Source organism: Scardinius erythrophthalmus, assembly GCF_964197995.2.
Source record: "Scardinius erythrophthalmus genome assembly, chromosome: 16".
NCBI lineage: Eukaryota > Metazoa > Chordata > Actinopteri > Cypriniformes > Leuciscidae > Scardinius > Scardinius erythrophthalmus.
Window position 1 is genome coordinate 38,573,922 of NC_138236.1, and position 25,722 is coordinate 38,599,643.

General features: G+C 38.5%; 2 protein-coding genes across 2 annotated transcripts in view; both read right to left on the reverse strand.

Annotated features, from left to right (window-relative positions):
- LOC308704148 (NLR family CARD domain-containing protein 3-like) overlaps nt 1-25,722 on the reverse strand; it is a 1,230,758-nt gene that overhangs the window by 343,852 nt on the left and 861,184 nt on the right. The gene's annotated exons all lie outside the window — the stretch shown is intronic.
- The window catches only part of grik3 (glutamate ionotropic receptor kainate type subunit 3), a 183,570-nt gene that overhangs the window by 29,596 nt on the left and 128,252 nt on the right, over nt 1-25,722 (reverse strand). The window contains exons 11-12 of the mRNA XM_081389070.1: nt 5,370-5,593; nt 1,236-1,354 (exon numbers count right to left, since the gene is read on the reverse strand). Coding sequence (XP_081245196.1) covers nt 1,236-1,354; nt 5,370-5,593 — 343 coding nt within the window. The remainder of the gene's footprint in view (nt 1-1,235; nt 1,355-5,369; nt 5,594-25,722) is intronic.

Genomic DNA, 25,722 nt, shown 5'->3' on the forward strand with positions numbered 1-25,722 from the left:
TCACGACTGTTTCCCCAAACCGTACTGTCGCAAATTTGTCGTTCAACCATGTTGGTTAATGATGTCACGCAGATGGTGAAGTAATAACTACTTTTAATGAATCTGTTGAGATCGAATTAACGCTAGATGTTTTGCTATAAATAACGGACATGGGATCTTAGGACTAATTCTCATTTTTCCCAGTTATTTTGCTTTATTTCCAGATTTAATCATAGGCTCTTTCTAATGCAGTAGAGCACGTTCACACATGCGCACTCTTCAAAAACAATGTTTTAAATCTCTTGACAAACTAAAAGACGTAAATGACATTTGTATGTATTCTAATTAAAAGACACTGAATGTCAGCTTGCTTCTGTTGCTTAAGATAAGGATTTATTGAGTCCACATGTCATGCAAACTAGAAACTCTGTTTCTAACCAGAGGAGAGCTATCGTTCCAAGCACACAACTCTGCGATGCTGTTTGCGAATGTTTGTTGGAACGATGGTTTCGGGAAACACAGACTCGTTGAACTGCTGATAACGACAGAACTTGCGACCATAGTTGGCTAATGATGCTTTCGGGAAACACACTCCTGTACATGACCAACATAAAATAATCACAGAAGTGTTACTGTCTTCAATATTATCATTAGGCTCATTTCGTTCGAGTTTGCTGTAGTAGATTACCGGTCCACTATGAAAAGTGGAAGTTGTCTGATTTAACGTCTCTTTTCTTACTCTTCCCCTGACAGTAACTGCCTACACTCATCTACATTCAAGGCAAAGTCATTGGCATCTCAAAAAAAGCCTATATTAATTTCCCTATGATTCCCATGCTCGTGTCCCTCTGAAGCTGCACGTCAGCCATGGTGAACGACTGAAACGCTGTATTGAGACATGCAATAAACAAGAACCAGACGAACCACAGAGACGTCCCACTGTGCCTGTGCTACCATTGAAACAGTCTTCTGTCGACTGTCATCCCAACCTCAAACTCACAATCCTGAAGGTCTCTGAGTGTCAGCAAACAAACGCTGCTGTTATCCCTCTAACCTGCCAGTGTGTGTGACAGATGTTTGACACCCCTCATCCCCGCCTCACTGACAAGCAAGACGAATACTCCCTCCTCCTGTCAGAAGAGTCTGAACTCCGTGGTTTTGACAGGTAAAGGGTTGAAGACAGTCATATCACTCTGTTGTCAGGTTTTTGGGCTTGTTTGGAAAAGTGTGTAGAGTTTGCAGAAGAAGAAGCGTACCTTGCTGCATGAGGGAGCCCACGCCAAACCAGAAGCTGTTGAGGAGCGTGAAGTTGTTCTCCACCACATCGGAGCCTGGGTTACACGGATGGGCATCGTACCACTCGTAGGGGCTGAACCTGAAGCAAGAACCAGAGAGTGTCTATGTGGTGTTTTTAATGTGCTTTGAGACAAACCATGTGTAAATTCATAAGTCGACAGCATTGCTGAGTATTTTCTCCTTAAAACTGCAGTGAACCAAAGACAGTCTCAAAAACACGCTTTGAAATCGCTGGTGTTTCTGACGTCACAAACTACCTTGTAACCAATCAGATCAACGTGTGATCGTCAACCAGTGGATCTCTGAGCTGAGTGAGTGAGTGGAGGCGGGGCTCATTTGCATAGAACTGCATATACTAAATGAGGCAAGGGTGTCGAGTTACACTCAAGATATTTTAAGGCATGAAGAATGTTTTTCAAGGAAAAACATTTAAATATGTCATTTTGGTGATCAAAGATGAGTTTTAAGGGATACAATTATTGACTACAGGGGGACTTTAAAGCTGTAGTTCTGGACCACAAATGACACCAAATTGATCTGTAATAAAAATGATTTCCCAAACTTTGTGACATTTTGAATATTAGTGGAGCAAGAGCCAGATTTGCATGAGCAAACACCACTTACCGGTATATTTCTGTAATTTAGTCATTAATGTTTCATATTGTGAGATTTGCTAATAAAGTGCACGGTGTCCTTTAAGCAGACTGTATAAATGGCTTTTGATTCCTAACCATGAACTCTTAGTATTAGAGTAGCACTTTACTTTAAACTAGACTTTACAATCGTTCCAGAGGCGTTTATAACCCCAGGGAAATGTATCACAGATTGGCCACTTCAGGGCATTTTGTTCAAATCATGGCAAGTATCTCACTTTCTGTGACAAGAGTGCAGTGTCTCAGCTCTTCTCAACAGCTTGTTAAACTATAACATAATTAACTCTGGACACTCCCTGCAACTGCAGATGTGTGTAATTTCCCTTTTAACACCTGTCCTTTAACATCGACAGTCTGGAAGCAGATGCTTCAGAAGATGAGAGATGCAGGTATTGTCAAGGGACTTGTTAGCAGAGCTCAAGCATCGTTGCAGAATTACACTGGTCTGTGTGCATGTTTTCACTCATTACCAGGGGAAAAAAGAATAGGAAAAGTCTGCATGTCTGGTAATACATCACTGTGTATTACTTTTTCACCGTCTTATGTTAAAGATGATATGTTATGTAATTGTTATAAAACTATCTCATAATCTTATTATACATAAATATGCCTTTCTCTGGCTGATTTCCCTGAAGAGTGCAAAAAATATACTTAAAAACATTGCTCTGTTTGTTTTAACATCCCGACCAGCTGATATAGCAACACTGGCTCGACCAATGGCGTGAGTTTGGGGCTGGGCCAACTGTTTATTCAACCAATGGCAGACAGGGAGTGTTTTGGAAACATGTTTGACATTTTACTTTATTTATTTAATTCAGTTTGTATATGCTTATTTCACAGAAAATACACATTTCGCTTTTAAATATAAGAAATAAGCACGTAAAAAAATATAAATAAATAATTTAAAATACCCTTGATAATACATATATACTGTAATAGTTTCCATCTTCTATGTGGAACAAGCACATTTCTTAAGCTAAAGATTTCAGAAAAAAACTGTCTGTATGCTCTTCATATTAGGCCATCCTCTGACTCCAGTAATTTGTTAAAACAGCACCGCAGACTAAAACGCTCCAGGTCTCATGAAAAACAATGTCAGGTTTCAGATCTCAGGTCTCATACAATAAAGCATTGGACGAAACAACTAAGACATAAAGGCATCAGACAAAGGGCTTTCAGACATAATACATTATTATCACAAAAAGTACTCTAGCGCCTTCAAAAATTCATGTATCCCTTAGTAATACACTGCACAGTTTCATGTGCTGCCTGTGCCAATTGACAAAAGTTTAAATTGCATCTAATTATGGCAATATAATATATACTGTATGTTGCAGTTTTGGACCTGAGAGCTGAAACCTGCCTTTTAGTCTGAGGCATGAAGCAGTTTCACCAGACGGCTGAGGATCTCCTACATGTACAGTAAGTCTGACTTCTGAAACGTCTCTAGTGTCTGAACTCTTCATTAATGGTCACTCTGAAAGGCCCTTCAGTGAGAGCTGCTAAACACTTCTGGTGCTCCTACAAATAATGACATCGCCACTCAAAGGACCCTCAAACAGGGTGTTAAAAACCTGTTTTGAAAGCAGTCTTTATATGATTGACTGGACTGAAAATTGTGTGATATTACCTTTTAATAGCAGTTTGATCTGTGTCAGCTTTTATGGCAACCGATCCTCACTCTCGTAATACAGACACCGAACGTCTCCTACCTACTGCTTTCTACGGGGAACCTTTGGTGTAAACAGACTGACGTGAACGGGCAAGGGACCTCACCAGACGTGTTATGTTGGTGTATGATTTTTAAAGTCTGAATGTATACTGACATAATTTGACATTAATAGGCAGAGAAAAGCACAGTCACAATAAGCTCTTTATAAGTATTCCAAACTGCAACATTGCAAGTCTTCAGAGGCCAATTATTTCTTTGTTACAAACCTAAAATGTGTTCAATGTCCAAATCTACCATAACGCTCAAATTCAATTCAAAAATCGCCGCCTGCAATTGGCTTTCGTGTGTCTCATGAACGATCGAGACATGCTCAAGTTCAGAGGGAAACATTTAGACATTCTATTAACAATGAGTAACTTTGCAACTAATGTCTGCTAACTCTCATTAGAGTATTAGTAGACTGTCTGCTTAATATCTGCTAACTCTTTATTTTGATGCTCCTCAACAGACATTCAATGACTATAAGTAACTTTGCAAGTTCATTTCAACTTATTCTAGTAACCCGAACCCTAACCTATCAGTCTACCAATACTGTAATGAGAGATAGTTGACATGTAGGTGCAAAGTTGCTTCTGTTGGGGAGTATCAACACTAAGAGTAACCGCATTCTCAGTTTCACTCTGTCTCACACAAAGCTATCGCATGGCTTTGACAGGTCTTACTATTCAGCAGGAATACTTCTATAGAGCTTTTTTGTCATTTTGTGAAGAAAATAATTGTGACTGTACTTTCATCTGCCTGTTACATGTTTAATATTGTAAAAAAGTTGGTAGGTTTAAAGCTTCTGTCTTCAAAGATATCTACACATAAAAATATAATCTTTCTAACCTAAAAATATCAGAATATTTTAAGAAACTTCATGATGATAAAAAAAAATTGACAGCAATGTTACTCATTGAAAGCAATGGGCTTTCGGGTATGTCAGTACACAGACGCTATAGGGCCTTTGGTGTCGTTATAACACACATATAACTCTTGGACAAGCGGCAGTATCCGAGTGAGAATGGGTTACAACACACAGTATTCCTGTAGCTCTAACAATAAAGCATGGAACTAACAATGCCAAGTTCATGGGTTTGATTCTCAGGGAATGCATACATTGATTAAATACCTTAAATTAAATGTAAATCGACAAAATGCCAAATGTATGAATATTTATAAGTAAAGTCAACATTTTACTATGGTGTATAGTGGTCCCCCAAAGCATTTGGACAAGCTACACATAAAGACGTATGAATGTCCTTAAAAACATATCAAATCAAGAGTCATCTGGAAACAATTGATTCTACAGCTTTTGTCAGGTTCAAATAAATGTATCTAAGCAGTTTTTTCTTTTTTCTTTTTTTTTTCTTTTTGCAAAATGACAAAATGGAATATGCGCTATTTGAAAATGTGGTCGTTATTTTATTTTCTGATGATGTTGTTATGCAGGTGTTACACTCTTCTGAATATTTGCCATTTGCATGTAGCACTTAAGTACAGTTGCTAGGCAGTTGTCAAGCAGTTTTTTATTTTTTTTTATGTCCACAGAAATCCCGCCAGAAAACCTCTTTGATATTCTAATCCCTAGGTAAGGTTTGGTCTCTTAGCCTTAGCAAACACCACTAATAATGCATAACTGCTTGCCCTTTGATGCTTTACTGAGTGAATTCAAAGCAAATTTCTCAAGGTGCCATGAAGGTTAATGTTCACAGTGTGTTGTCGCTCACCTGGCGATGACGAAGAGGACACAGCTGACTCCCAGGTAGGCCAACAGAATGTAGATCCAGATATCAGGGGTCATGGGGTCCAGGAACGAGAAGAAGCCAGAGTTGGTGCTGTTGGGTCTACGGTACAGGATACTGATGCCGGTGTTCAGGAAAGGTTTGGAGAAGTCGATAGCTTTCTCCCGCATATAGGTGATTGTGAGAGGAGCCACGGCAAGGTCAGCCCTCTAGGGGACAGATCCCAACAAACAAAATGAATTGAAGACGTGTTTGGAAACAAACAACATAAAATTGACAGTCTAGTCAATGCTATTCTTTGAAATTCAACATGAAACCATACCGTAGCGTGACATATTTTCAAATGAAACAGGATCTCTTGAACTTGAACTTGACTAGACATCACGAATTAACTGTATCATGCAAAGTGCAACATATTTTCTGAAAAATGATACTAGTTTGCTTCTTGCATGTTTCACTGCACTTTCAAAATGAAATGTGTTCAGTTTGATCCAAAACAGAATCTGAAAAAAAAAAAAAAAACAAGTAATAAAAACTCGGTGAGTGTTTTAGCGCAATTTTCTCACCTCATGGGATCACAACACTAAGAGATAGTAAATCTTTTCCTGGATTTTTTTTGTGCGTTCCCGAGATTAGACCTTCCTTAACATAATGCCGAAAACCCGAAGTCTCTAGGTGGTCTGGTTGAGGAGTAGATAGAAGTGCAAGATTGGTGCGCACAGACAGAACAGAAATCATGAGTTAACAATCGCAATTTGTCCGGTGGAAAATTGCGCTAAAAACATATTGCAGCAGTTTGGAAATGAAATGTCCAGTGGGTGGATTAAAAGGCATTTGAAAATAACGTAGCATCTACACTAAACTCTACACTAAACCTAACCGATAGTGTTAAATTGCTCTATTCTGATCACTATTGTAGACATCAGTGTTTATTTCTGAACTATAATCTTTTATACCAGTACTTCTGTGATAATCTGAATTATCGTATGACAGAAATCTGATACTGTGTGTTTGAAAAGACTGTTTGTGAAGCTGTTTAATACCTAAACATGACGAATGCTCTCTGGTCAGCAGCAGCGCAAACGCACATCCAAAAGTTCTGGTATGATTTTGTCAATGGTTTAATAGACAGAGTTGACTCGTTGTCATTTGGTGGGTGTTTGAATCGAGATAGCAATCTTTTAACAAATAATCATGCGTGTCTAGTGTTCGTTAAAGCAACAGTACAGAGCATGTTAGCTGCTTCTACAAGTCTTTGAGCTCTTTTATTGCGATCGGTGTTTCTCAGGACTAGTGAATGCTTCACATCAGAAGTGCAATGCTGCGCAAAAATAAGTCGTTATAAATAGATAATCTACCCCTGTAATCATAACTTGAGTAAAAAGGATTGAAGTTTGTTGGTTTTCACTAGCGTTCCTTTGAGATGGAAACTGCAGTAAACTGTGTGTTTAGGTACATTTTTTCCAGCGAGTCTATGTTGGAAAAGTACGAGTTACTGCATTAACTACACATTCATGGGTTTGCAGTCACTTCTAAAAGATTATGGTAACACTTTACAATAAAGTTTATTAGTTAAAAACGAACCCGAGCCGTTTTTTAAAAAAGGACGCTTTTACGCGTGCCGTTTTTCGCGCCGGTGTGCGCCACATTGGCGCCCTTTGTTTAGTCACGAGGCGTTGAACGTCGGCGAATATCGCGCGTGAAATTCGTCCCGGTGTGGGCAGGCCTTTACTGTAAAGTGTTACCAAGATTATTCCTTTCCTGAAATACAAAAAAGATTACAAACTTTTTGTTTTGTTGTGTTTCCTAATAATGCGCACAGATGAAACCATTCACAATAAGACTCAGGGTGTGTATTAGGAAAGTGAATAGACGCCATTTTGATTTCATGAATTTATGAAGAAAAGAAAAAATAACTATTAAAATTGATAAAGTCCTATATTTGAAAAACCATTGTTAATTTTTAATGAAAGTATATAGGTACTAATGTTGATGCAATTACAGGCTGTATGACAAAACAGAGCAATATATAATCATAATATAACTGATAATGTTACCAGAAATGATGTGAAAAGGTCCTTCTTGTGAGAAATATAGATATGACAGCATACAAACCATTCTGTCACACTCCGAAACACGGGCAAATTCACACCCCAGAGGCTCAAAGTCAGTATTGCCAAGGTGACTCAACTGTTGAAACAAGTGGCCTAGTTTCCTCGCTGTCTGCTATTCCATTCCCTCCCTCTCGATGAATCGCGAGAGCAGGGAGGCGTTCGCTCGCTGATATCTGGATGCATATTTAGAAGGTCACCATTTACATCGCCTTACCCTGCTTCCTTCTCTCCAGGGTTGGACAGGAGGTTAATGAAACCAGCTGCTCGGTGCACGCTTCACCGAGTCCTTCCCCAGAACATGATGAAACTCGCAAAGGGGTTCAGACTCCGGTTTTACAAAATACTGCAATCCAACCAGCATGAACTGAAGTATTTTCATCACAACGTGATGTCCTTGCTTTCTTCTACCACACTTTCTGTGACATTTCATTGCTGTGACCCGTACTGGTTGAATTGTATTGCCTTTCTTTGTAATGTTCCGTCTCTCCTGCAGGCTTTGGTCTCTTTCTTCTGGACAGTGGTTATGAAAAGAGCCTTAAAAATATAGTGTGGCGTGTGGCTAACAAGGAGAAAGGAAGAAAACCAAGAGAAAGGAAACCTCCAGTGTGTCCACTGCCTGCAATCTCTTTAAACATTTAGATTAACAACCCACATGTTTTTCTTTTGTCCTCTCGCAGTGACCATTCAAGACACGGACTCCCGTGCAGGAAAAGGAAATCCCTGCTGAAAACACTAGCATGATGTGTTCAAAACTAAGGCGCAGCTTTGATTTCGCTGAATCATGGGAGTTGTTCGTCTTCATCTCTACAGCCGGTGGAGAATACGACAGAAATCATATTCATGGATGACCGGTAATGTATTAAAGATTTATTAACGTTACGAAAGCCGTTAGCAATTATTGCTAATGAGAGACGAGCATGACACACGGCGGTGGAGCTTTTATTACACCGTTTTATCATATTAGATACATTTGAGTGTGTTAAAAGTTGTTATAATGCTTCTCTGTGCGTTCACTCGTTAGCCACTAGATGAGACACCTTTTGCTCAGTGTTAGACGTGGTAAAACATGGTACTCGCGGTAATCAAGAAAACGAGATTTAAACAAAAAGACTAACTGTGTGGAGCTGTATAGCTGTGATTAGTTTTCTGTCAATAAATGTATCCAAACAGTTGCTCGCCTGTCTAATAAAACATATAATATATTAATGCATATTTGATGTTTCCATGGTTTCTACAAAACAAAACCGGAAATCGAGGGAAACACAAGTGTCTGATGTCATTGACACGGTCCGTGTCCTGGTTAAAATTGCTTATTTCTCTGGATTTAAACATTCTTAGAAACATTTGGGATAATGTAAGTACACAAGTCAACAAAATATATAACATTGTTCTAGTGGTTTTTGGATCCAAAAATCTTACATATTGTGCCTTTAAGGCATTGTGCTATTGAGCATGAATTAATGCACACTAGTGGACCTGTATTATAAAGTGTTATCAGTTATTCTTATGTTTACTTTATAAAAATCAGTGCAGATTTCGCAGCAAAAGACACGTGAAGCACGAGCTGAAGATGCATGTTTGTGCAGTTATACTAAAACATATTTTACTTGCTAAAAAAAGTCTAAACTATCAATCAGATGACAGAAGGACTGTAGTAGACAATGTGCATCAGGTTTAAAGGGGTCATTAGATGCAAAATTCGGATGCAGTTGCTCATTATCATTTAAAGAGACATGCACCGAAACGGGTCGCTGTGAACAGAGCTGTTTTTGAGGAGGTAAAAGGGTGTTGTTTTACACAACCATTGAGGAATTTTAATCAAAGTATGTTGCACACTTTACATGAAGACCCTAAAGAATCATCCCAACTTGTGGAAAATGGGCATCCGATGACCCCTTTAATAATGTTGATTATTTAGAACCTGACTTGCCTCTAAATGATCAACATGATCAAAGCTTTGCTGATTTGCGAATTAAATATGATACAGTATGCTTTATATGGTTAACATCATGGATATAATACACATTCATGATAATGCATGCTGTATTAGAGTAGGTAAACAGCTTTAGCTAATATCATACAGCAACGGTCTCCTTTAACAAGGAGGTTACCAAATTTTATAGCGGGACTGTCATTTTAAAAAAACAAATGCATTTGGATGAGAGAGAGATAATTATGCCAAAGCCACAGCCAGGTTTGAGACACAATATCAATATTCGCTCATGTACAATGGACATGTCAATATCTTCTGTGATAATCCTTTAAGGACTTTGTCTTTGCTTGTCAGGTCGTAACGAGAATGATTTAGCTTGGCAAAGTGCTCAGGACTGTGAAATGTATTAAAAGGTCCTACATAGTCCAAGTCAAAGTTAGTACAGCGAGACAATGAGCCAGCGCTGGTACATAACCTTCCGGCTTATCCACCGGAGCAAAGATTAATTACTATAACAGGAAGAAATGACATGCTAAGGCAGCCATTAATACTGGCATGGCTGGATGATTAATGAGATCATCAATTATAACTAAATCAAGTATAATAAGCCTGTTGCATCATTTAGCGCTTCCCCACCGTGACCTTTAGCTCTGGAGTGGGGATTTGTGGCCACTTTTAGAAAAAAGAGAAAAATAAACTGATGTCCTACTTGACACATCAGTCCTTATGACTTTAATTAATATCCAGTTGAGTATTTAAGAAGCGCTCGTTCTCTTTAGCATTACAACCGAATATCGAATGCTGCTCCCCACCATAAAATAAACACAACATAAATATTTAAAGCTCTTGTCTATGGACATCATATATTCCTGGAGTCTCCTGGAAAGCGTCTCCGATCTAACTCCCGCGAGTGATCCATAATCTCCCAGAAATCTGTTACTGTCACTGCAGCAGTCATAACACTTTCTCAATTTTCGTGTAACAAGAAAAGATAATATATATTGTAAATCTATTATTGATTACTGTTGATAAATGTATTGCTGATTATTATATAGATTATTATGATACATTACATATCCTGTGTGGCGAGCAGGATGAGGCCGAGGGCCGTGAGAGAGCGGCGCGAGGTCGGTGGCGTGATTACTGATGAGCGACACCTGTGAGACGCACCGGTCTCGTAGCATAAAGGAGGAGCGACGACAGTGAAGAGCGAGAGAGGACCAGGCCTGGACTTATGTTGTGTTTTGTTTATGTTTTATTATATGTGGCAGCAGTCGTCCGTGAGGGGCTGCTGTCTTTACTTTAGTTTTGTATTTGTTTATTTGTTTATTTATTCAAATCTTTTGGAATGTTCACCGGTTCCCGCCTCCTTCTTCCCATAACATCTAACTACGTTACATCCTGATTGAAAAAATTGGTCGCATTCACCAACCAAAAACCATACATACACAATATGTGTGAAATGTGCAGACTAATGTTTTCATGAACAAATCAGGATTCATCAGTCATTTTTATTATATATATATATATATATATATATATATATATATATATATATATATATATATATATATATATATATATTATATAAAATTTACCAAAACAAATCAAATTATGAAAAAAATGATCAACAACTGAAACATGTGAAGTATTATATAGAGAGTGTATTGTGTTTACTGAGAGCAACAAAGGCTGCCAATGCCCTTTTATGGATATAGATGGGCGTGTTTTATGCAAATAACTAACCTTGTGCATCCGTTTTGATTTTGTTTTTGGGCCCTTCTAGAGCAGGTTTTAATACTTGAATGTTCAAAAACACATTATTTCCCCAATTCTCCATTGTTGCAGATCGTCTCTTCCCAGTCTGTCAGTAACGCTCTGTTTAGTTCCTGTCTCTATGAAGCCCCTTCTTCTGAAAAGCACACTGTGCTCTGATTGGTCGGCTGGAGCAGTGTGTTGTGATTGGTCAAGTGCTTCAAGTGTGTTTGGGAAATGTCCGCCAGTTTCAACACACTACTAATGAACTCAACCAGGCCCCTCCCCTTTATTCTGCGTATTATTTATTTAAATGAGGAATATTGTGATGTGTTCGTTCCCGGAAGAAACTCAAGACTACAATGGAGGCGTTTCAGGGAGTTCAGAAACACTGACACTGATACAGAGAAGAACTGGGACTTTTCAGAGCTTTTGCTGCTCAAACAGCAACATTACACACTAAAGACTGATGAACACGGGAAAAATCTGATAGGTGCTCTTTAAGTCATGTGTACGTGAAATTTGTTTTTGATGAGATGATCTCCTGTGCGTATAAGAATGAATACTCAATTATTAGTGAATGTGACCCAGTGATTTTTGGCAGCAGGACTCCTCTATCTGACATTTTGTTTTTTGATTTTGTTTTATTTCTACCGCATTTCTGTTTATCCTTCATTATACGGTGCTTGTTGACCTACAAAGACGAATGAAGACGTCTGACTTATTTTGATAAACCTACAAGAGCACTGTACCGTTAAATAGATGTACTAGGGCAAAGGCGTTTGGTAATTCAGTTATGAAACCATGATTTATGAGAACACGCAGGGTGACAGCTAAAATGTATCACCCTATGATTTAATGGCACTTTATCAGCCGAAAACAACCCTGTACTAATCCGTTGCTGCTTGTTGTCTTCTTTAAATCTGCGAGCCCTCGATGGATGACCCCACACGCGTATGTCACGGGCAGCAATAACACACACTCATCGTGTAAAGAACAATACCGAAGTAATGAAAATTCTGTAAGAGCTAATAAAAATACTGATGAAAATAAATTGAGCTGATAAATAACTTTGACAAGAGCCATTAATAACAGCCTCTCAGTTCACCGTTCTCTCTCAACACGGGCTCTCGAGCAACCGAGTTCTTGTCTATAACTGAAAATAGTCCGTGTTTCATGCAGCTTATTCTGACACAGGCAATCAGAAGTTCATCGAAATAACTTCGGAAATCTCATTCCATTAAAAAAATTTCCTTCTGCGCTCAAGTCTTAAATTGTTTTCATGAAAGGCTCAAGCTGCAACATTTGGTGAGAATCGGTTGAGAAATCACCGAGTCCATAAATCCGTCTTCAGAGATAAGGCTTTGAGTTTACTCACATGAAAACACTCTATCTAGCTCAGCCTCGTGTGGCAGGCCGAGGTCAGGTCCCAGAGCTTGTTTCTTAGTTTGCTTTTCAGGTCTGCTGATTCCAGATCAGCTTATCTATATAGACAGCAGCAAGAAGGGCACTCAGCCGCAAAATGAGTGCTCCTAAAAATACACACGCACCTTCGATACTGCGCAGGCCATCTGATAAGGCTCAAGTATACTACACACCCATTGAGCCCGAGGCTTAAAACATTCGTTGGGAAACTAAAACTGGTCGAATTCCCAAGAGGGATATTTATAGAAAAGCAATGATTAGAAACACCATGAGATCACAGGCAGATGAAGCTGAGAGTCCGAGCTTGGCTGTGGTAACTATTGCAAGTGAGCTTGTTTATTAATTTTGACACGTTCATAAGCGACCGCCAAGCCCATTTGTATTCACCGGTTTAGTGTGTAACCTGCCATCAGTAAATAAAGATCCAGTAGCCCCGGCGCGAAAACTAATTTGGCGTATCTGGTATTACCTCGAACGACTAAAACGACTAAAAACGCTGTATTCTGCTGCCATGCCAGTAGATGGCGATGTCACTTTGTAAAGAAACACCACATATGTAGACTGAACACGTCACATGCTTGTGCATGACCTCACCGTTTTCACAGATTTGAAATCCGGTTTCTAAAGTTTGCATTTCCAGCCCCCAAAATTAACGGGCAAACGCATACAAAGTTTTCCATTTTTAGTTGAAAACAGTGTCGTGTAAACAGCGCCTCATTGTCTTGTTTGTCTCTTCTTAAATTAGACTATACCTAAAGGTATCTCACAAAATATTGAGATACTCTAGATTCTGTTTAGTTATACTAGAAGAATTATTACCATTATTAATCCAGCTAAAAAAAGATGACTCCTTCAAGTACAGACTCATTGGTATCACCTCACAATAAAGTTAACGATTAACTAATATTAACTAACAATAAGCAATACATTTGTTGCAGTTACATTTGTTACAAGGCCATACTATTAACATATCTTTATTTGAATTGTGTATTACTAAATGTTGCAATTAACATTAGATTAATAAATACTTTAGAAGTATTTTTCAATTTTATTTCACGTTATCCAATGTAGTTAATGTTAACAAATAGAACCGTATTGTAGTGTTACCAATTTATTTGCTCTTAGTGATAGTTTCCATTATCCAAGTCATTTTTTATAAAGCGAAAACTCTATATCAAAACAATAAACACTATTTTTTGTTTGACTCAAGCTGCAAATATATTAATAATCCTTTGAAACCCGTAGCATGTGCTCATGTAGAATGTAACACTAGCATTGGAAAACCCTCACAATGTCATCACACCCAATTATCACCACAACACAGTTAACATGGTTATCACTATCCCAACACTAGTATGAAAAATGGTTCACACACTAGTCAGAACCTCACAATGTATAACAATACAACAGACGGGTCCATTGGCTTCCAAAAAGGGCTAAAATTAGGGAAAAGGTACAGAAACGTGGAAGCAAGGAGAATTGGAATTGCAGAATCCAGTCATAAAAATGGAATTTACAGTGTCATGGAATTTGTAAATCCATGAAAATCCATTAAAATGCTAAAACACTCAATCAAATCACGATATGGACGAGTATATGTGAATATTAAAGTGCATATTCATATATACACACGTTTATTTTTTTGTAAATGTTTTTTTTTTTTTTTTTTTTTAGTTTGTGATTTTCACATCTGTTGCTTTGATTGCATGTTTATAGTTTTGAGAAATGTGTTGATTTTTTGGGAAATGTGTCTTAGCAATTTAGGAAAAGCTGTGCTTTCTTCAAGCCACATGTCCATCTCCTTTCCTTTTTGCTAAGTCAAACAGAAGCCCCATCACACATTTACACATATCTATCGGCCAGTGTTTGTTTCGGTTAGCTGAACTCAGCTGAGGTTCCCCGAAATGTGAGGATTCACTGTTGCGACATGTTTTCTCTCTGCTGTATGTTTTTTTGATGAACAACACTGGATGTCCATATTGTCTCACTGCTCGCTCTACACTCATTAGTTGACTCTGTCTGCCCGTGTCAGAGTGTCGGCAGCTCTTCTCGAATCGTGCGGGAGTGAACACACGTTATTGCTGTGAGGGAGTGAGGGTTCGAGACTACAGTCCTGAAAGCACAGGCCCTGTTTGGACTGAATAATTGCCTCACACATACAACACTGGCTCAGTAAGATGTCCCTCGAATCCCTGCAGTGTGGTGTATAACAAATCATAGATCATTTGTCATACAATTGCATTTGGATATTTTAAACAAGATTTACAGTAAGGTTAATAGACAAACTACCATTCAAAAGTTTTTTTGAATTAAATCTCTTCTGCTCACCAAGGCTGCATTTGTTTGATTAAAATACAGTATATACAGCAATATTTTGAATTATTATAACTGGTATGTGATTTCCTTCAGAAATCATTCTAATATGCTGATTTCTATGCTGCTTCATATACAGTGAGGAAAAATAAGTATTTGAACACCCTGCTATTTTGCAAGTTCTCCCACTTGGAAATCATGGAGGAGTCTGAAATTGTCATCGTAGGTGCATGTCCACTGTGAGAGACATAATCAAAAAAAAAAAAAAAAAAATCCAGAAATCACAACATATGATTTTTTAAATATTTATTTGTATGATACAGCTGCAAATAAGTATTTGAACACCTGTCTATCAGCTAGAATTCTGACCCTCAAAGGCCTGTTAGTCTGCCTTTAAAATGTCCACCTCCACTCCATTTATTATCCTAAATTAGATGCACCTGTTTGAGGTCGTTAGCTGCATAAAGACACCTGTCCACCCCATACAATCAGTAAGAATCCAACTACTAACATGGCCAAGACCAAAGAGCTGTCCAAAGACACTAGAGACAAAATTGTACACCTCCAAATTGCCAAGCAGCTTGGTGAAAAAAGGTCCACTGTTGGAGCAATCATTAGAAAATGGAAGAAGCTAAACATGACTGTCAATCTCCGTCGGACTGGGGCTCCATGCAAGATCTCACCTCGTGGGGTCTCAATGATCCTAAGAAAGGTGAGAAATCAGCCCAGAACTACACGGGAGGAGCTGGTCAATGACCTGAAAAGAGCTGGGACCACCGTTTCCAAGTTTACTGTTGGTAATACACTAAGACGTCATGGTTTGAAATCATGCATGGCACGGAAGGTTCCCCTGCTTAAACCAGCACATGTCAAGGCCCGTCTTAAAATTGCCAATGACCATTTGGATGATCCAGAGGAGTCATGGGAGAAAGTCATGTGGTCAGATGAGACCAAAATAGAACATTTTGGTCATAATTCCACTAAACGTGTTTGGAGGAAGAAGAATGATGAGTACCATCCCAAGAACACCATCCCTACTGTGAAGCATTGGGGTGGTAGCATCATGCTTTGGGGGTGTTTTTCTGCACATGGGACAGGGCGACTGCACTGTATTAAGGAGAGGATGACCGGGGCCATGTATTGCGAGATTTTGAGGAACAACCTCCTTCCCTCAGTTAGAGCATTGAAGATGGGTCGAGGCTGGGTCTTCCAACATGACAATGACCCGAAGCACACAGCCAGGATAACCAAGGAGTGGCTCTTTAAGAAGCATATCAAGGTTCTGGCGTGGCCTAGCCAATCTCCAGACCTAAACCCAATAGAGGATCTTTGGAGGGAGCTCAAACTCTGTGTTTCTCAGCGACAGCCCAGAAACCTGACTGATCTAGAGAAGATCTGTGTGGAGGAGTGGGCCAAAATCCCTCCTGCAGTGTGTGCAAACCTGGTGAAAAACTACAGGAAACGTTTGACCCCTGTAATTGCAAACAAAGGCTACTGTACCAAATATTAACATTGATTTTCTCAGGTGTTCAAATACTTATCTGCAGCTGTATCATTCAAATAAATAGTAAAAAAATCATACATTGTGATTTCTGGATTTTTATTTTTTTTAGATTATGTCTCTCACAGTGGACATGCACCTACGATGACAATTTCAGACCCCTCCATGATTTCTAAGTGGGAGAACTTGCAAAATAGCAGGGTGTTCAAATACTTATTTTCCTCACTGTATATTTTTTTGGAAACCATGATACTTTTTTTTCAGGTTTCTTTGATGAGCAGAAAGTCCAAAAGAATTTATTTGAAACAATTTTTTTGTAACAATGTAAAATAATGTACTGTCAATTTTGTTCAATTTAAGGTATATATCCTTACAAAAAAAAAAAAAAAATTCAAACCAAAAAAAGAAGTATATCATTGTATATCAGTGGATTATATGGTGAAAGACAGTAGTTTCTGCCACAGAGTAAAACATTTAAAAGGTAATTGCGACTTTTATCTCACAATTTTGACTTTTTTTGACAAAAAAGTCAGTCTTTTTTTTTCCTTAGAATTGGACTTTATAACTCGTTTCTGAGAAAATATGTCAGAATAGCGTGATATAAACTTGAAACTGCGAGAAAAAAAGTAAGAAGTTTATATATTAGTATATTAGTATATTATTAGTATATTCGTTTATAACGCAACTGAGAGTTTATATCATGCAATTCTGACTTTATACCTCGCAATTCTGATAAATAAAGTCAGAATTGTGAGATAAAAAGTCGCAATTATCTTTTAAAATGTTTTATTCTGTGGCGGAAACAAGTTTCCATAATTTCAAACTCTGAACAGTAATGATCATTTTTGAAATGTGTTATCATATGAGTGACATTTCATTAAATTTGTACATCTTATACTTTTTCACCTTCAGCAATACACACACACACACACACACACACACACACACACAGACACACACCCATCTCCATGTTTGACTCCTCCGGCCATAATCCGTTTGTTCCCCTGAAGGTGACTGCAGTCAGGCCGGATCTGGCCGAAGCACAGGGAAGATTAAGTGGCGCTGCAGTAAGTCACCTCTCCCAACCCTTCCAGCACCTCACCATTGACTCCCACCATATGACTTCCTCCACTAAATGCCACTTAAGCTATTACAGCTCTGCAGCCGCGGGCTTCTGGTGACCTGAGAGGGTGAGGACAGCGAAACCCATACAGAAATGTAATATATTCACATATATGTGAGACACTGTTAAATATATTGAAATATATTTTGAAAATATATTTTCAACATGCATAAAAATTCAAGCATAACAGTTGATCTACATGTTGCATGTATAAATATGTGTACATGTATGTGACAATATATTTCATGCCTCATGTCATATGAAAATACATGAGGCATGAATAGTGTCACATTGTCACAGATGGTGTTGGAGGACTTCTTAATCGTTGTGACTTTTCAATCCTGAGGAGACAAAATGCCGCGAGCCTCCCGCCCGCCGCGGAGTGAGGAAGAGGTGGAGTTATGAGGATTCTCAGACAGTTAAGTGTCCAATGGAGTTAAGAGATTTGCTCTTAAGCTATTTTCAACACTTTAGATTGGTTAATAATTTGTAAAAATAACAGTACCACGTGGGGACTGACCAATAGCATCGATTTGTGAAAAAATATGAAATTGACCAAATTTGGACATACGAGGTTTCCACCCGACAGGCGACAGCGACGATATGTAGTTAATTATATGTCAGGAATAAGAGGGCACAGTGGAACCGTCACCATGCCTGTTGCTGAGTCTCAACGGATGAAATCGCGCTCCGAGGCATGGTGGTGTGCTGACCAGAGGTGAGGGGGCACAGTAACCTAGGTGGCCGGGCCAGGCCCCCTGGGGCCCCCTCGTGGCGCCGACCCTGCGTGCTTCCCTGGTTTGTCATTTCTTGTGAACCTGCCATGTACTCCCCTGTTCATGTACATGACACGTGTCTTGTTCTCATTGGTTCATTGTTTTGTTCACAGGTATATGGTCACTGTCTCAAAGAGCATGCACAAAGTCCAAATAAAAAAATTCCCCATCGTCTAAATGAAACAATTCCCCATCGTAAGTACACATTGATGGCCTAAGACACGAAACGAGCGGTTTGTGTGAGAAAACGAACAGTATTTATAGTTTTTAACTCTTGTACACAAGAGTTTTAATTGCAGTACAATGAAGTGCATCTGTAGATTTGCACTGCAGTATAACGAAGTATAGATACAATATAACTGCAGTACATTTAAGTTCAACAGCAGTAAAACTGCAGTACAAAAAGTACAACTTCATTATAGTGAAGTATAACTGCAGTACAACTGTAGATCTGCTGTATAATGAAGTATATTGAAACCAGATTGAAACAATAACACTGCACTGATATGCATGTTAAGACTTTAAATGCAAAAACCTCATCTGACTTTTTTTTTTTAATCCTATGTTTAGGTTTAGTAATTTCACTTTAATGGCAATGAGGTCATTTTAGTTGTCATTAAAGTGAAATTATTGAAACTAATAAAGGAGCTTTATAAAAAAATAAAAAAAAAAATAAAAAAAGCTTATTTAAATAAATAAAAAACCTTCAGATGGACTTTTTGGTTTTTGCATATGAAGTCTTCATAGGTCTACCGTTTGTACTGCAGTTATGCTGTTTTGTTAGACGAACTTTTTCACCCGCCCGCATAAATTGCCCGCACGTGACCAGATCTTCTTCCTTCGCGCGGTCGTTGTCCTCACAACGAGTCTCGAGATCAGCTGATGCTCATTACGGGTTACGGGTCAGTCAGCGTATTTTCCCGTAGTGTCTGCTCCATAAAATACGGTTTGGTTGATTATTCACTGACGACATCATTCATATACGTTCATATTTGTGGACTATCACAATTAAAACACAAAGACATGACAGAAATACAACCCGTGGTCATTCACAAGTGGAACGGAAGAGAGGCGTTTTCTGGAAGAAAAGAAGTTCAATAAGCGAGGTTGGCCTTGTCAACTCATTCAGTTTAGCGGTGAGTATAACGTGCTAATGCCCTCAAATCTGTTTATTTTAATTTTAGAGATATGTAAAAAGACTTTAAGTAACGTTATATGTTATTCAAACCGGTGTGAGCAAGAGGAAACGCGCTTACTGTGTTAGTTTTACACTGTTTTGTGTTCTGTTTGCAGCATTAGGCCTATTTCATGTTTTTATCACTGTAACTTACACAAAATTCAGTTTATTAATGATAATGATAATTGTACTCATCTTTGTTTTATGTTAGCCTAAATTGGTATCACTTTATAACAAGAACTATCTATGAGCAATACATTTGTTACAGTATTTGTAAGTTTGTAACTTTAAGGTTAATAAAAATACAGCTGTTCATTGTTAGTTCGTGTTAGTTCACAGTGCATTAACTAGGCTAATGTTTACAAGGTTTTAATAAAACATTAGTAAATGTTGAAATTAAAGATTAATAAATGCTGTATAGGTGCAGTTCTTTATTAGTTCATGTTAACTAATGTAGTTAACTAACGAACCTTATTGTAAAGTTTTACCGTTAAATTTCTTTGGAATATCAGACACTACTGGATATACATAAAAAATACAAGCAATTATGTTCAATAGTTAATTGACATTAATGTGCAGAAAAAGATTTTTTTTTTTTTTAAATACTACTTATTGTGTGATTGCTATTTTCAGGAAAATGCTCTGGTAACAACTAAAAACAGAAGATTTAAAAATGTAGGCTAATCCAACAGAAGATAATGGGTGAAACAGATGCACTCACAGTATTTAAAAATGATTGTGTCTTTCTGCTTTTCTTCAGAAATGCATGTCATTGTGCAAGTTGTGTAGACTGTCAGTGGAGTGATAAAAAGATCTCAGATTTCATCAAAAAGATTAAACGAACGTCTTGGATTGGAACGACATGAGGGTGAGTAAATAATGACATAATTTTCGTTTTTGGGTGAACTAACTACTTTAACTACCGTTCAGATATTTCAGTATCGATATTTATCGAAATATCGATATTTTTGACAACACTACTATAGAGTAGTATTGCATCCTTCATATCTCCAAAAAGTCTTTAGTTTTATTATATTTATAAAAGAAAGATAGGCTGTACCGAGTCTTTCCGGAAAAAAGCGAGCGTCTGGAGGCGGGCCGTGTTAAAGCTGTGCTGCTAACGCGTCGATTGCTAACATAGACAGTATATGATTGCTAACAACACACAGAGACATTTGAAGCAGTTTTACTCACCACCTGCGACCGCGAACCTTTATCATTGCGACTGCTCGATCCTTAAGCATTAGACCAGTGGTTCCCAAATCCAGTCCTCGTGACCCATTGCTCTGCACATTTTGTAGGTCTCTCTTATCTGACACACTCAGTTCAGTTCATGGAGTCTCTCCTAATGAGCAGATGATCTGGTTCAGGTGTGTTAAATAAGGGAGACATACAAAATGTGCAGAGCAGTGGGTCACGAGGACTGGAATTGGGAACCACTGCATTAGACGATCTGCAAATCCATCGATCTGGGCTTTGTTTATAAAACAATCATTGTCGAAATGCAGGGAACAAACAGTCTTGCACATCTCCATTTTTGCCCCGGAAAAACAAACTCCATCCACTGTTCCTAACGCTGGGTTCTTTGGGAAGCTAAACATGGTAAGCTTTCCCTCACATCCAAAAACACACTTTGAAGAGACATTCTTGAACAAATCCTATGCAGCGCTGCCGATGATTTCCTGTTGATGTGCGCGGTCTCGCTCTCCTCTGGTCGACGTGTGCGCAGGCGAGCTTTTCCGGGAGAAATGCTCATATAAGGAGTTCCTCTCTGGTCTACGTCATTAGATCCATGATCGAAAAAAATCAGCCGAAACTTGTACCAACCCGGAAGTAAGATTTTCGGCACAGAAAATTCTCTGTTATTCGTCTAAAATATTTTTTTTAAACTTTGGCCATGTTTAGCATGAGAATCCATCTCTTTAACACTGTAAACAACTCTGAATACATGAAACACCATTGTAACTATCAAGAATCGAGAAAAAAGAATCGGATCGATAATCAGAATCGTCAGTGGCATTATTATTGATAAAATGTTATCAAATCCCATCCCTATGTGAAGACAGTAAAATTATAATTAAACATTAAAGAACATGCATGTTTTTTATTAGTTTTTTTTAAGATTTAAAAGATTAAAACATTTTGCTAACATGCTCTTATTGTGTGTCACTGTCAGTCTTGTTACATCAGTGCAAAACTAGGGTATGCAGATTAATTATTATTATTATACATCATTCATCAGCATGCATTGATTAATCCCATGGCATGTATAAAAAAAATAAAGTTAGTCTGCACCCCTGCCCCCCCGACACTGTCACCTTTTTTAGTGTGTGGAGTTTGCAGGTATGATTTTTATCCATATCTTTCACATCTACTGCAGTCAGATTCACCCGTTTTCACTCTGAAGCAGGGCTCCAGACTAACTTTTCCACTGGTTGCACTGCTGCCACCAACTTTCTCAGTTGGTCGCACCTGCATATGATTTGGTCGCACCTTCTTTTTTGTTTGTTTTTTTGCTACATGGTATGGGATTAATCAATGCATGCTGATGAATAGTGGTCTTAATCTGCATACCCTAGTTTTGCACTGATGTAAAAAGACTTGACAGTGACACAAGACCTCATGTTAGCAAAATGTTTTAATCTTTTAACTCTCAAAAAAACTATTAAAAAACATGTATGTTCTTTAAAGTTTGATTATAAATTTACTGTCTTTACATAGGGATGGGGATTTTATCAATATCAATGCCACTGACAATTCTGATTATCGATCCGATTCTTTAACGATTCTCTTATCGATTCTTGATAGCACTGTGAGGAAAAATGTTGTCATATGCTTTTCAAAAAAACAAGTGGTTTTATTTATTTTAAAGCTTAAGCTTGAGTAAGCAAACTGTACTTTTTATGTAATTTATGTAATCAATAGAACCTTATTGTAAAGTGTTACTGATTAGTTATACATTGATTCAGACGTCTCCTGAGTTCAGTGTTGGAAAGATCAGTTGTTTTAACCATTCATTAAAATGAATCGGTTCAAATGAGTCGTTAGTTCGCGAATTGGACATGTCATGCGCGTTGTGTGATTATCCCAGCAGTTAGGACATGGACATCCAAGATTTGTGTCAACACAGAAAACATTTCATCATTGGATAGTTTTTTTCGTTTAATTAAAGTGTTGTTTTATGTCAGCTGAATGTCCGGAATGCTTTTCAGAGAAGATAAGGCAACTTATTTAGCACAATTCACCCAGCGGTAATTCAGGAGAAAAAAAAATCTCCGAATGCTCCTCATGAAACTTTGGTCTTCCGACCTTTTACCACCGTGTCGATTTATTTTGATTAAAATGTGCGAGGGAGAGAGAGCAAGACAGCGCTTAGTTTGTAGACGGTGAAGTCTTGTTTACACTTTCGCCTGCTCCGAAGAGAGTGTGTGCGCGCGCAACCGGGTCTCTCTCTCTGCTCGTTCAGTTAAACATGAAAACATGTAACGTTAGTTCATCTACATTACTCACCGATCAAATAAGTCTTTGGCGGGACAAAAATTAATTTTGGCGGGCGCTAAAACAAGTTCAATGCAGGAAAATTAATGCGTGAATTTAACTGAGTTGTACATGACCATGCACTCGCACAAATGCGACCACATACAATTTTAACTCGCACATTCTCAAAAAATGGTTGCATATGCGACCATTTTGGTCGCAGTCTGGAACCCTGCTCTGAAGGAATCACTCACATTTTCTGTGCACTTGTAATGACACATCAAAGATGTTAAGAGGCTAAAAGCAGGTTTAAAACTTGCCCCATTGAAGTCAACAGGGTGCAAATTTTAAAAAGAGGATAACACGGTGTAGGCAACACCGATTTGTGTCGTTGTTCTCTGTACTGACAGCACTCCAAATGTACAAAAAAATGAGCTCAATGTTAAAATTGACCGGAGTTCTCCTTAAACTATTACTCTAATATTAAAAATGGTTGATATTTTTTGCAAAAACATTGATGCATTATTATTATTAACTAGAACTTTTATGACTCTCTTATTATTTTCATATTTCCTTATTGTCCGTGCAGAGGCCATTTCATTTCATTTTATTTATTTTTTCTTTGTGAGGTGCATGTTATTCAGACATTTATTTATTGTTTACACCAAGATGAAGACAATGAAAGTCTCACAGCAGAGAGCACTTATGGAGAAGATCCAGAAAAAAGACTTGCCACAACCATACAAGGACATACGGGAGGACATATCAGACCTTTGAGAATTTGTTGTAGAGAGTAAGATCTGCACAATATGTGCCTTATTATTTACGTCTCTTAAGATCTAACATTTTAGGAATATTTTATATTTCTTTTGCAAATTCCTTCGTACCCTCAATGTGAAGTATCTTGTTGATTTTGCATTTAAGAAATGGGAAACATGGAAGAGTCACTTCGTGTTATTCAACAGTCTATTGCGGAGCTTAAAAACATGATAACAGCACCTGGACAGTACCCAGTACCATCAGACAATGCAGCCAACACTAGTGTAAGTTTCTCAGACACCAAATCACTTAAATTATTTCTTTTGATATGTAGTTTTCTTTGACCAAAAAATAACTTCCTTGTTTTTGATTATTCTAACTGTTCTAATACTTTTCAAGTTTTTTAAAGGAGTCATACCCTAGTATTACCTTGGATACCTGCTGTATTATAGTCTTTCAGGCCCTTATAAAAAAGAAAAGTGGAAAAAAAATAAACACAGAGCTCCTCAGACCCTTATTTCTGTAGGCATTATTGTCTCGCGAGATCTGATGCGATATTTTGGCTGTCGTGGATGGTCATTATAATAATGCAAATGAGGGGCGCGTTGATTGGTTGCAGGAAGGAGGGGGGTTGACACCGCATGTAACGCTTTAGCATATCATTACAAACTGACATCATGGCGCAAGTTGTGAATGAATGCGACCGGCTTCCCGGCCAGTGTATAAGTATGAGGCTCCGTTTAGGGCTTAAATCAAACTTCATTCACCCACACATATATGAAACACACTTGCATATATAATAAGTAGTCACACATACATGTATATGAACCCTCACGCACATAAAGTTACTCATATGAGACACGAGCACAGCACACACACACAAATATAAGACGTGAGCACACACACACACACAAACTAGACGGCGCCTCATATATAAGCGTTAGGCAATAAATAAACAATAACCGAATTCATGATGATCTCAGTCATTTGTTTTTTGCAAAGTACGTTAGCAGCCATTCCCCATACCTCGAAGCTAATACTCCCGCCAGTGTTGTGCCTGAACGCGTTCATTGAACGATAGTTCATCAACTCGTTCATATTTTGGGCGAAAGTGAACTGAACGTACCGCATTACTGCCTGATGAACGTTACTGTGAATTCGTTCATTCTGGTGTCTGTGAACGCCACGCTCTCTCAGTTTAACTTCGTTCAGTAGGATGCCAGATTTCTATAAAGCCTTCCAGGCGAAAACCCACCTAGATGCTGTTTGTTACACACAGTAGAGCAATAAAAACACAGTCTCACCGTTTCAATTGCAGGCAATTTTGTTGGAATGGCGCTTTTCCCGAGCTTCGATGCCAACTTCGCCTGATATTGCCCCAAATTTGTGAAGGATTTCGGCGTACAATGTTTAGCACAAACACGTAACGATAAGCCAGTGGGAAGGGTTGAAGGAACCGCGTCATTAAAAATGTATTTAATCCACTGGTCCCTGATAGCTAGGTCCGTTCTTGGTAGAGAAAACACATTTACATGTTGATTCTGGCAGTCAACCACAGAGCAACTCACGTGTGCACTTCGTTTCTGCATCTTTCGTGACTGAATATGAGGGGGAGAGGGGAGAGGGTAAGGGCGAGCTTCCTGCTGCGCTGTCCATATATGGCATATCCTCCCCCGTCGTGACGTCAAGACAGAGAAGAAATCAAAGGGTGTTTCTCAAAACCAAGAATGCAAAGAACGGACTTGTGTTCTTGGGGAGAACGCTCTTGCTAGTTGTTCTTGGAAGAATGAACTCACAAGGTGACGAGCACACAGAACGCCGCTGACAGTTTGAGACGATGTGTTCTTGCTGGTATTGCGCAATAACACCCCCGCACAGACGCCGTCTGCAGTGCCCAAACATAACGAGAATTATTGACGGTAACAGCCAGGCTTTATCGCCCAAGCCTACCCCTCAGCTCAAGGGATTACTCTACAACTGTACAC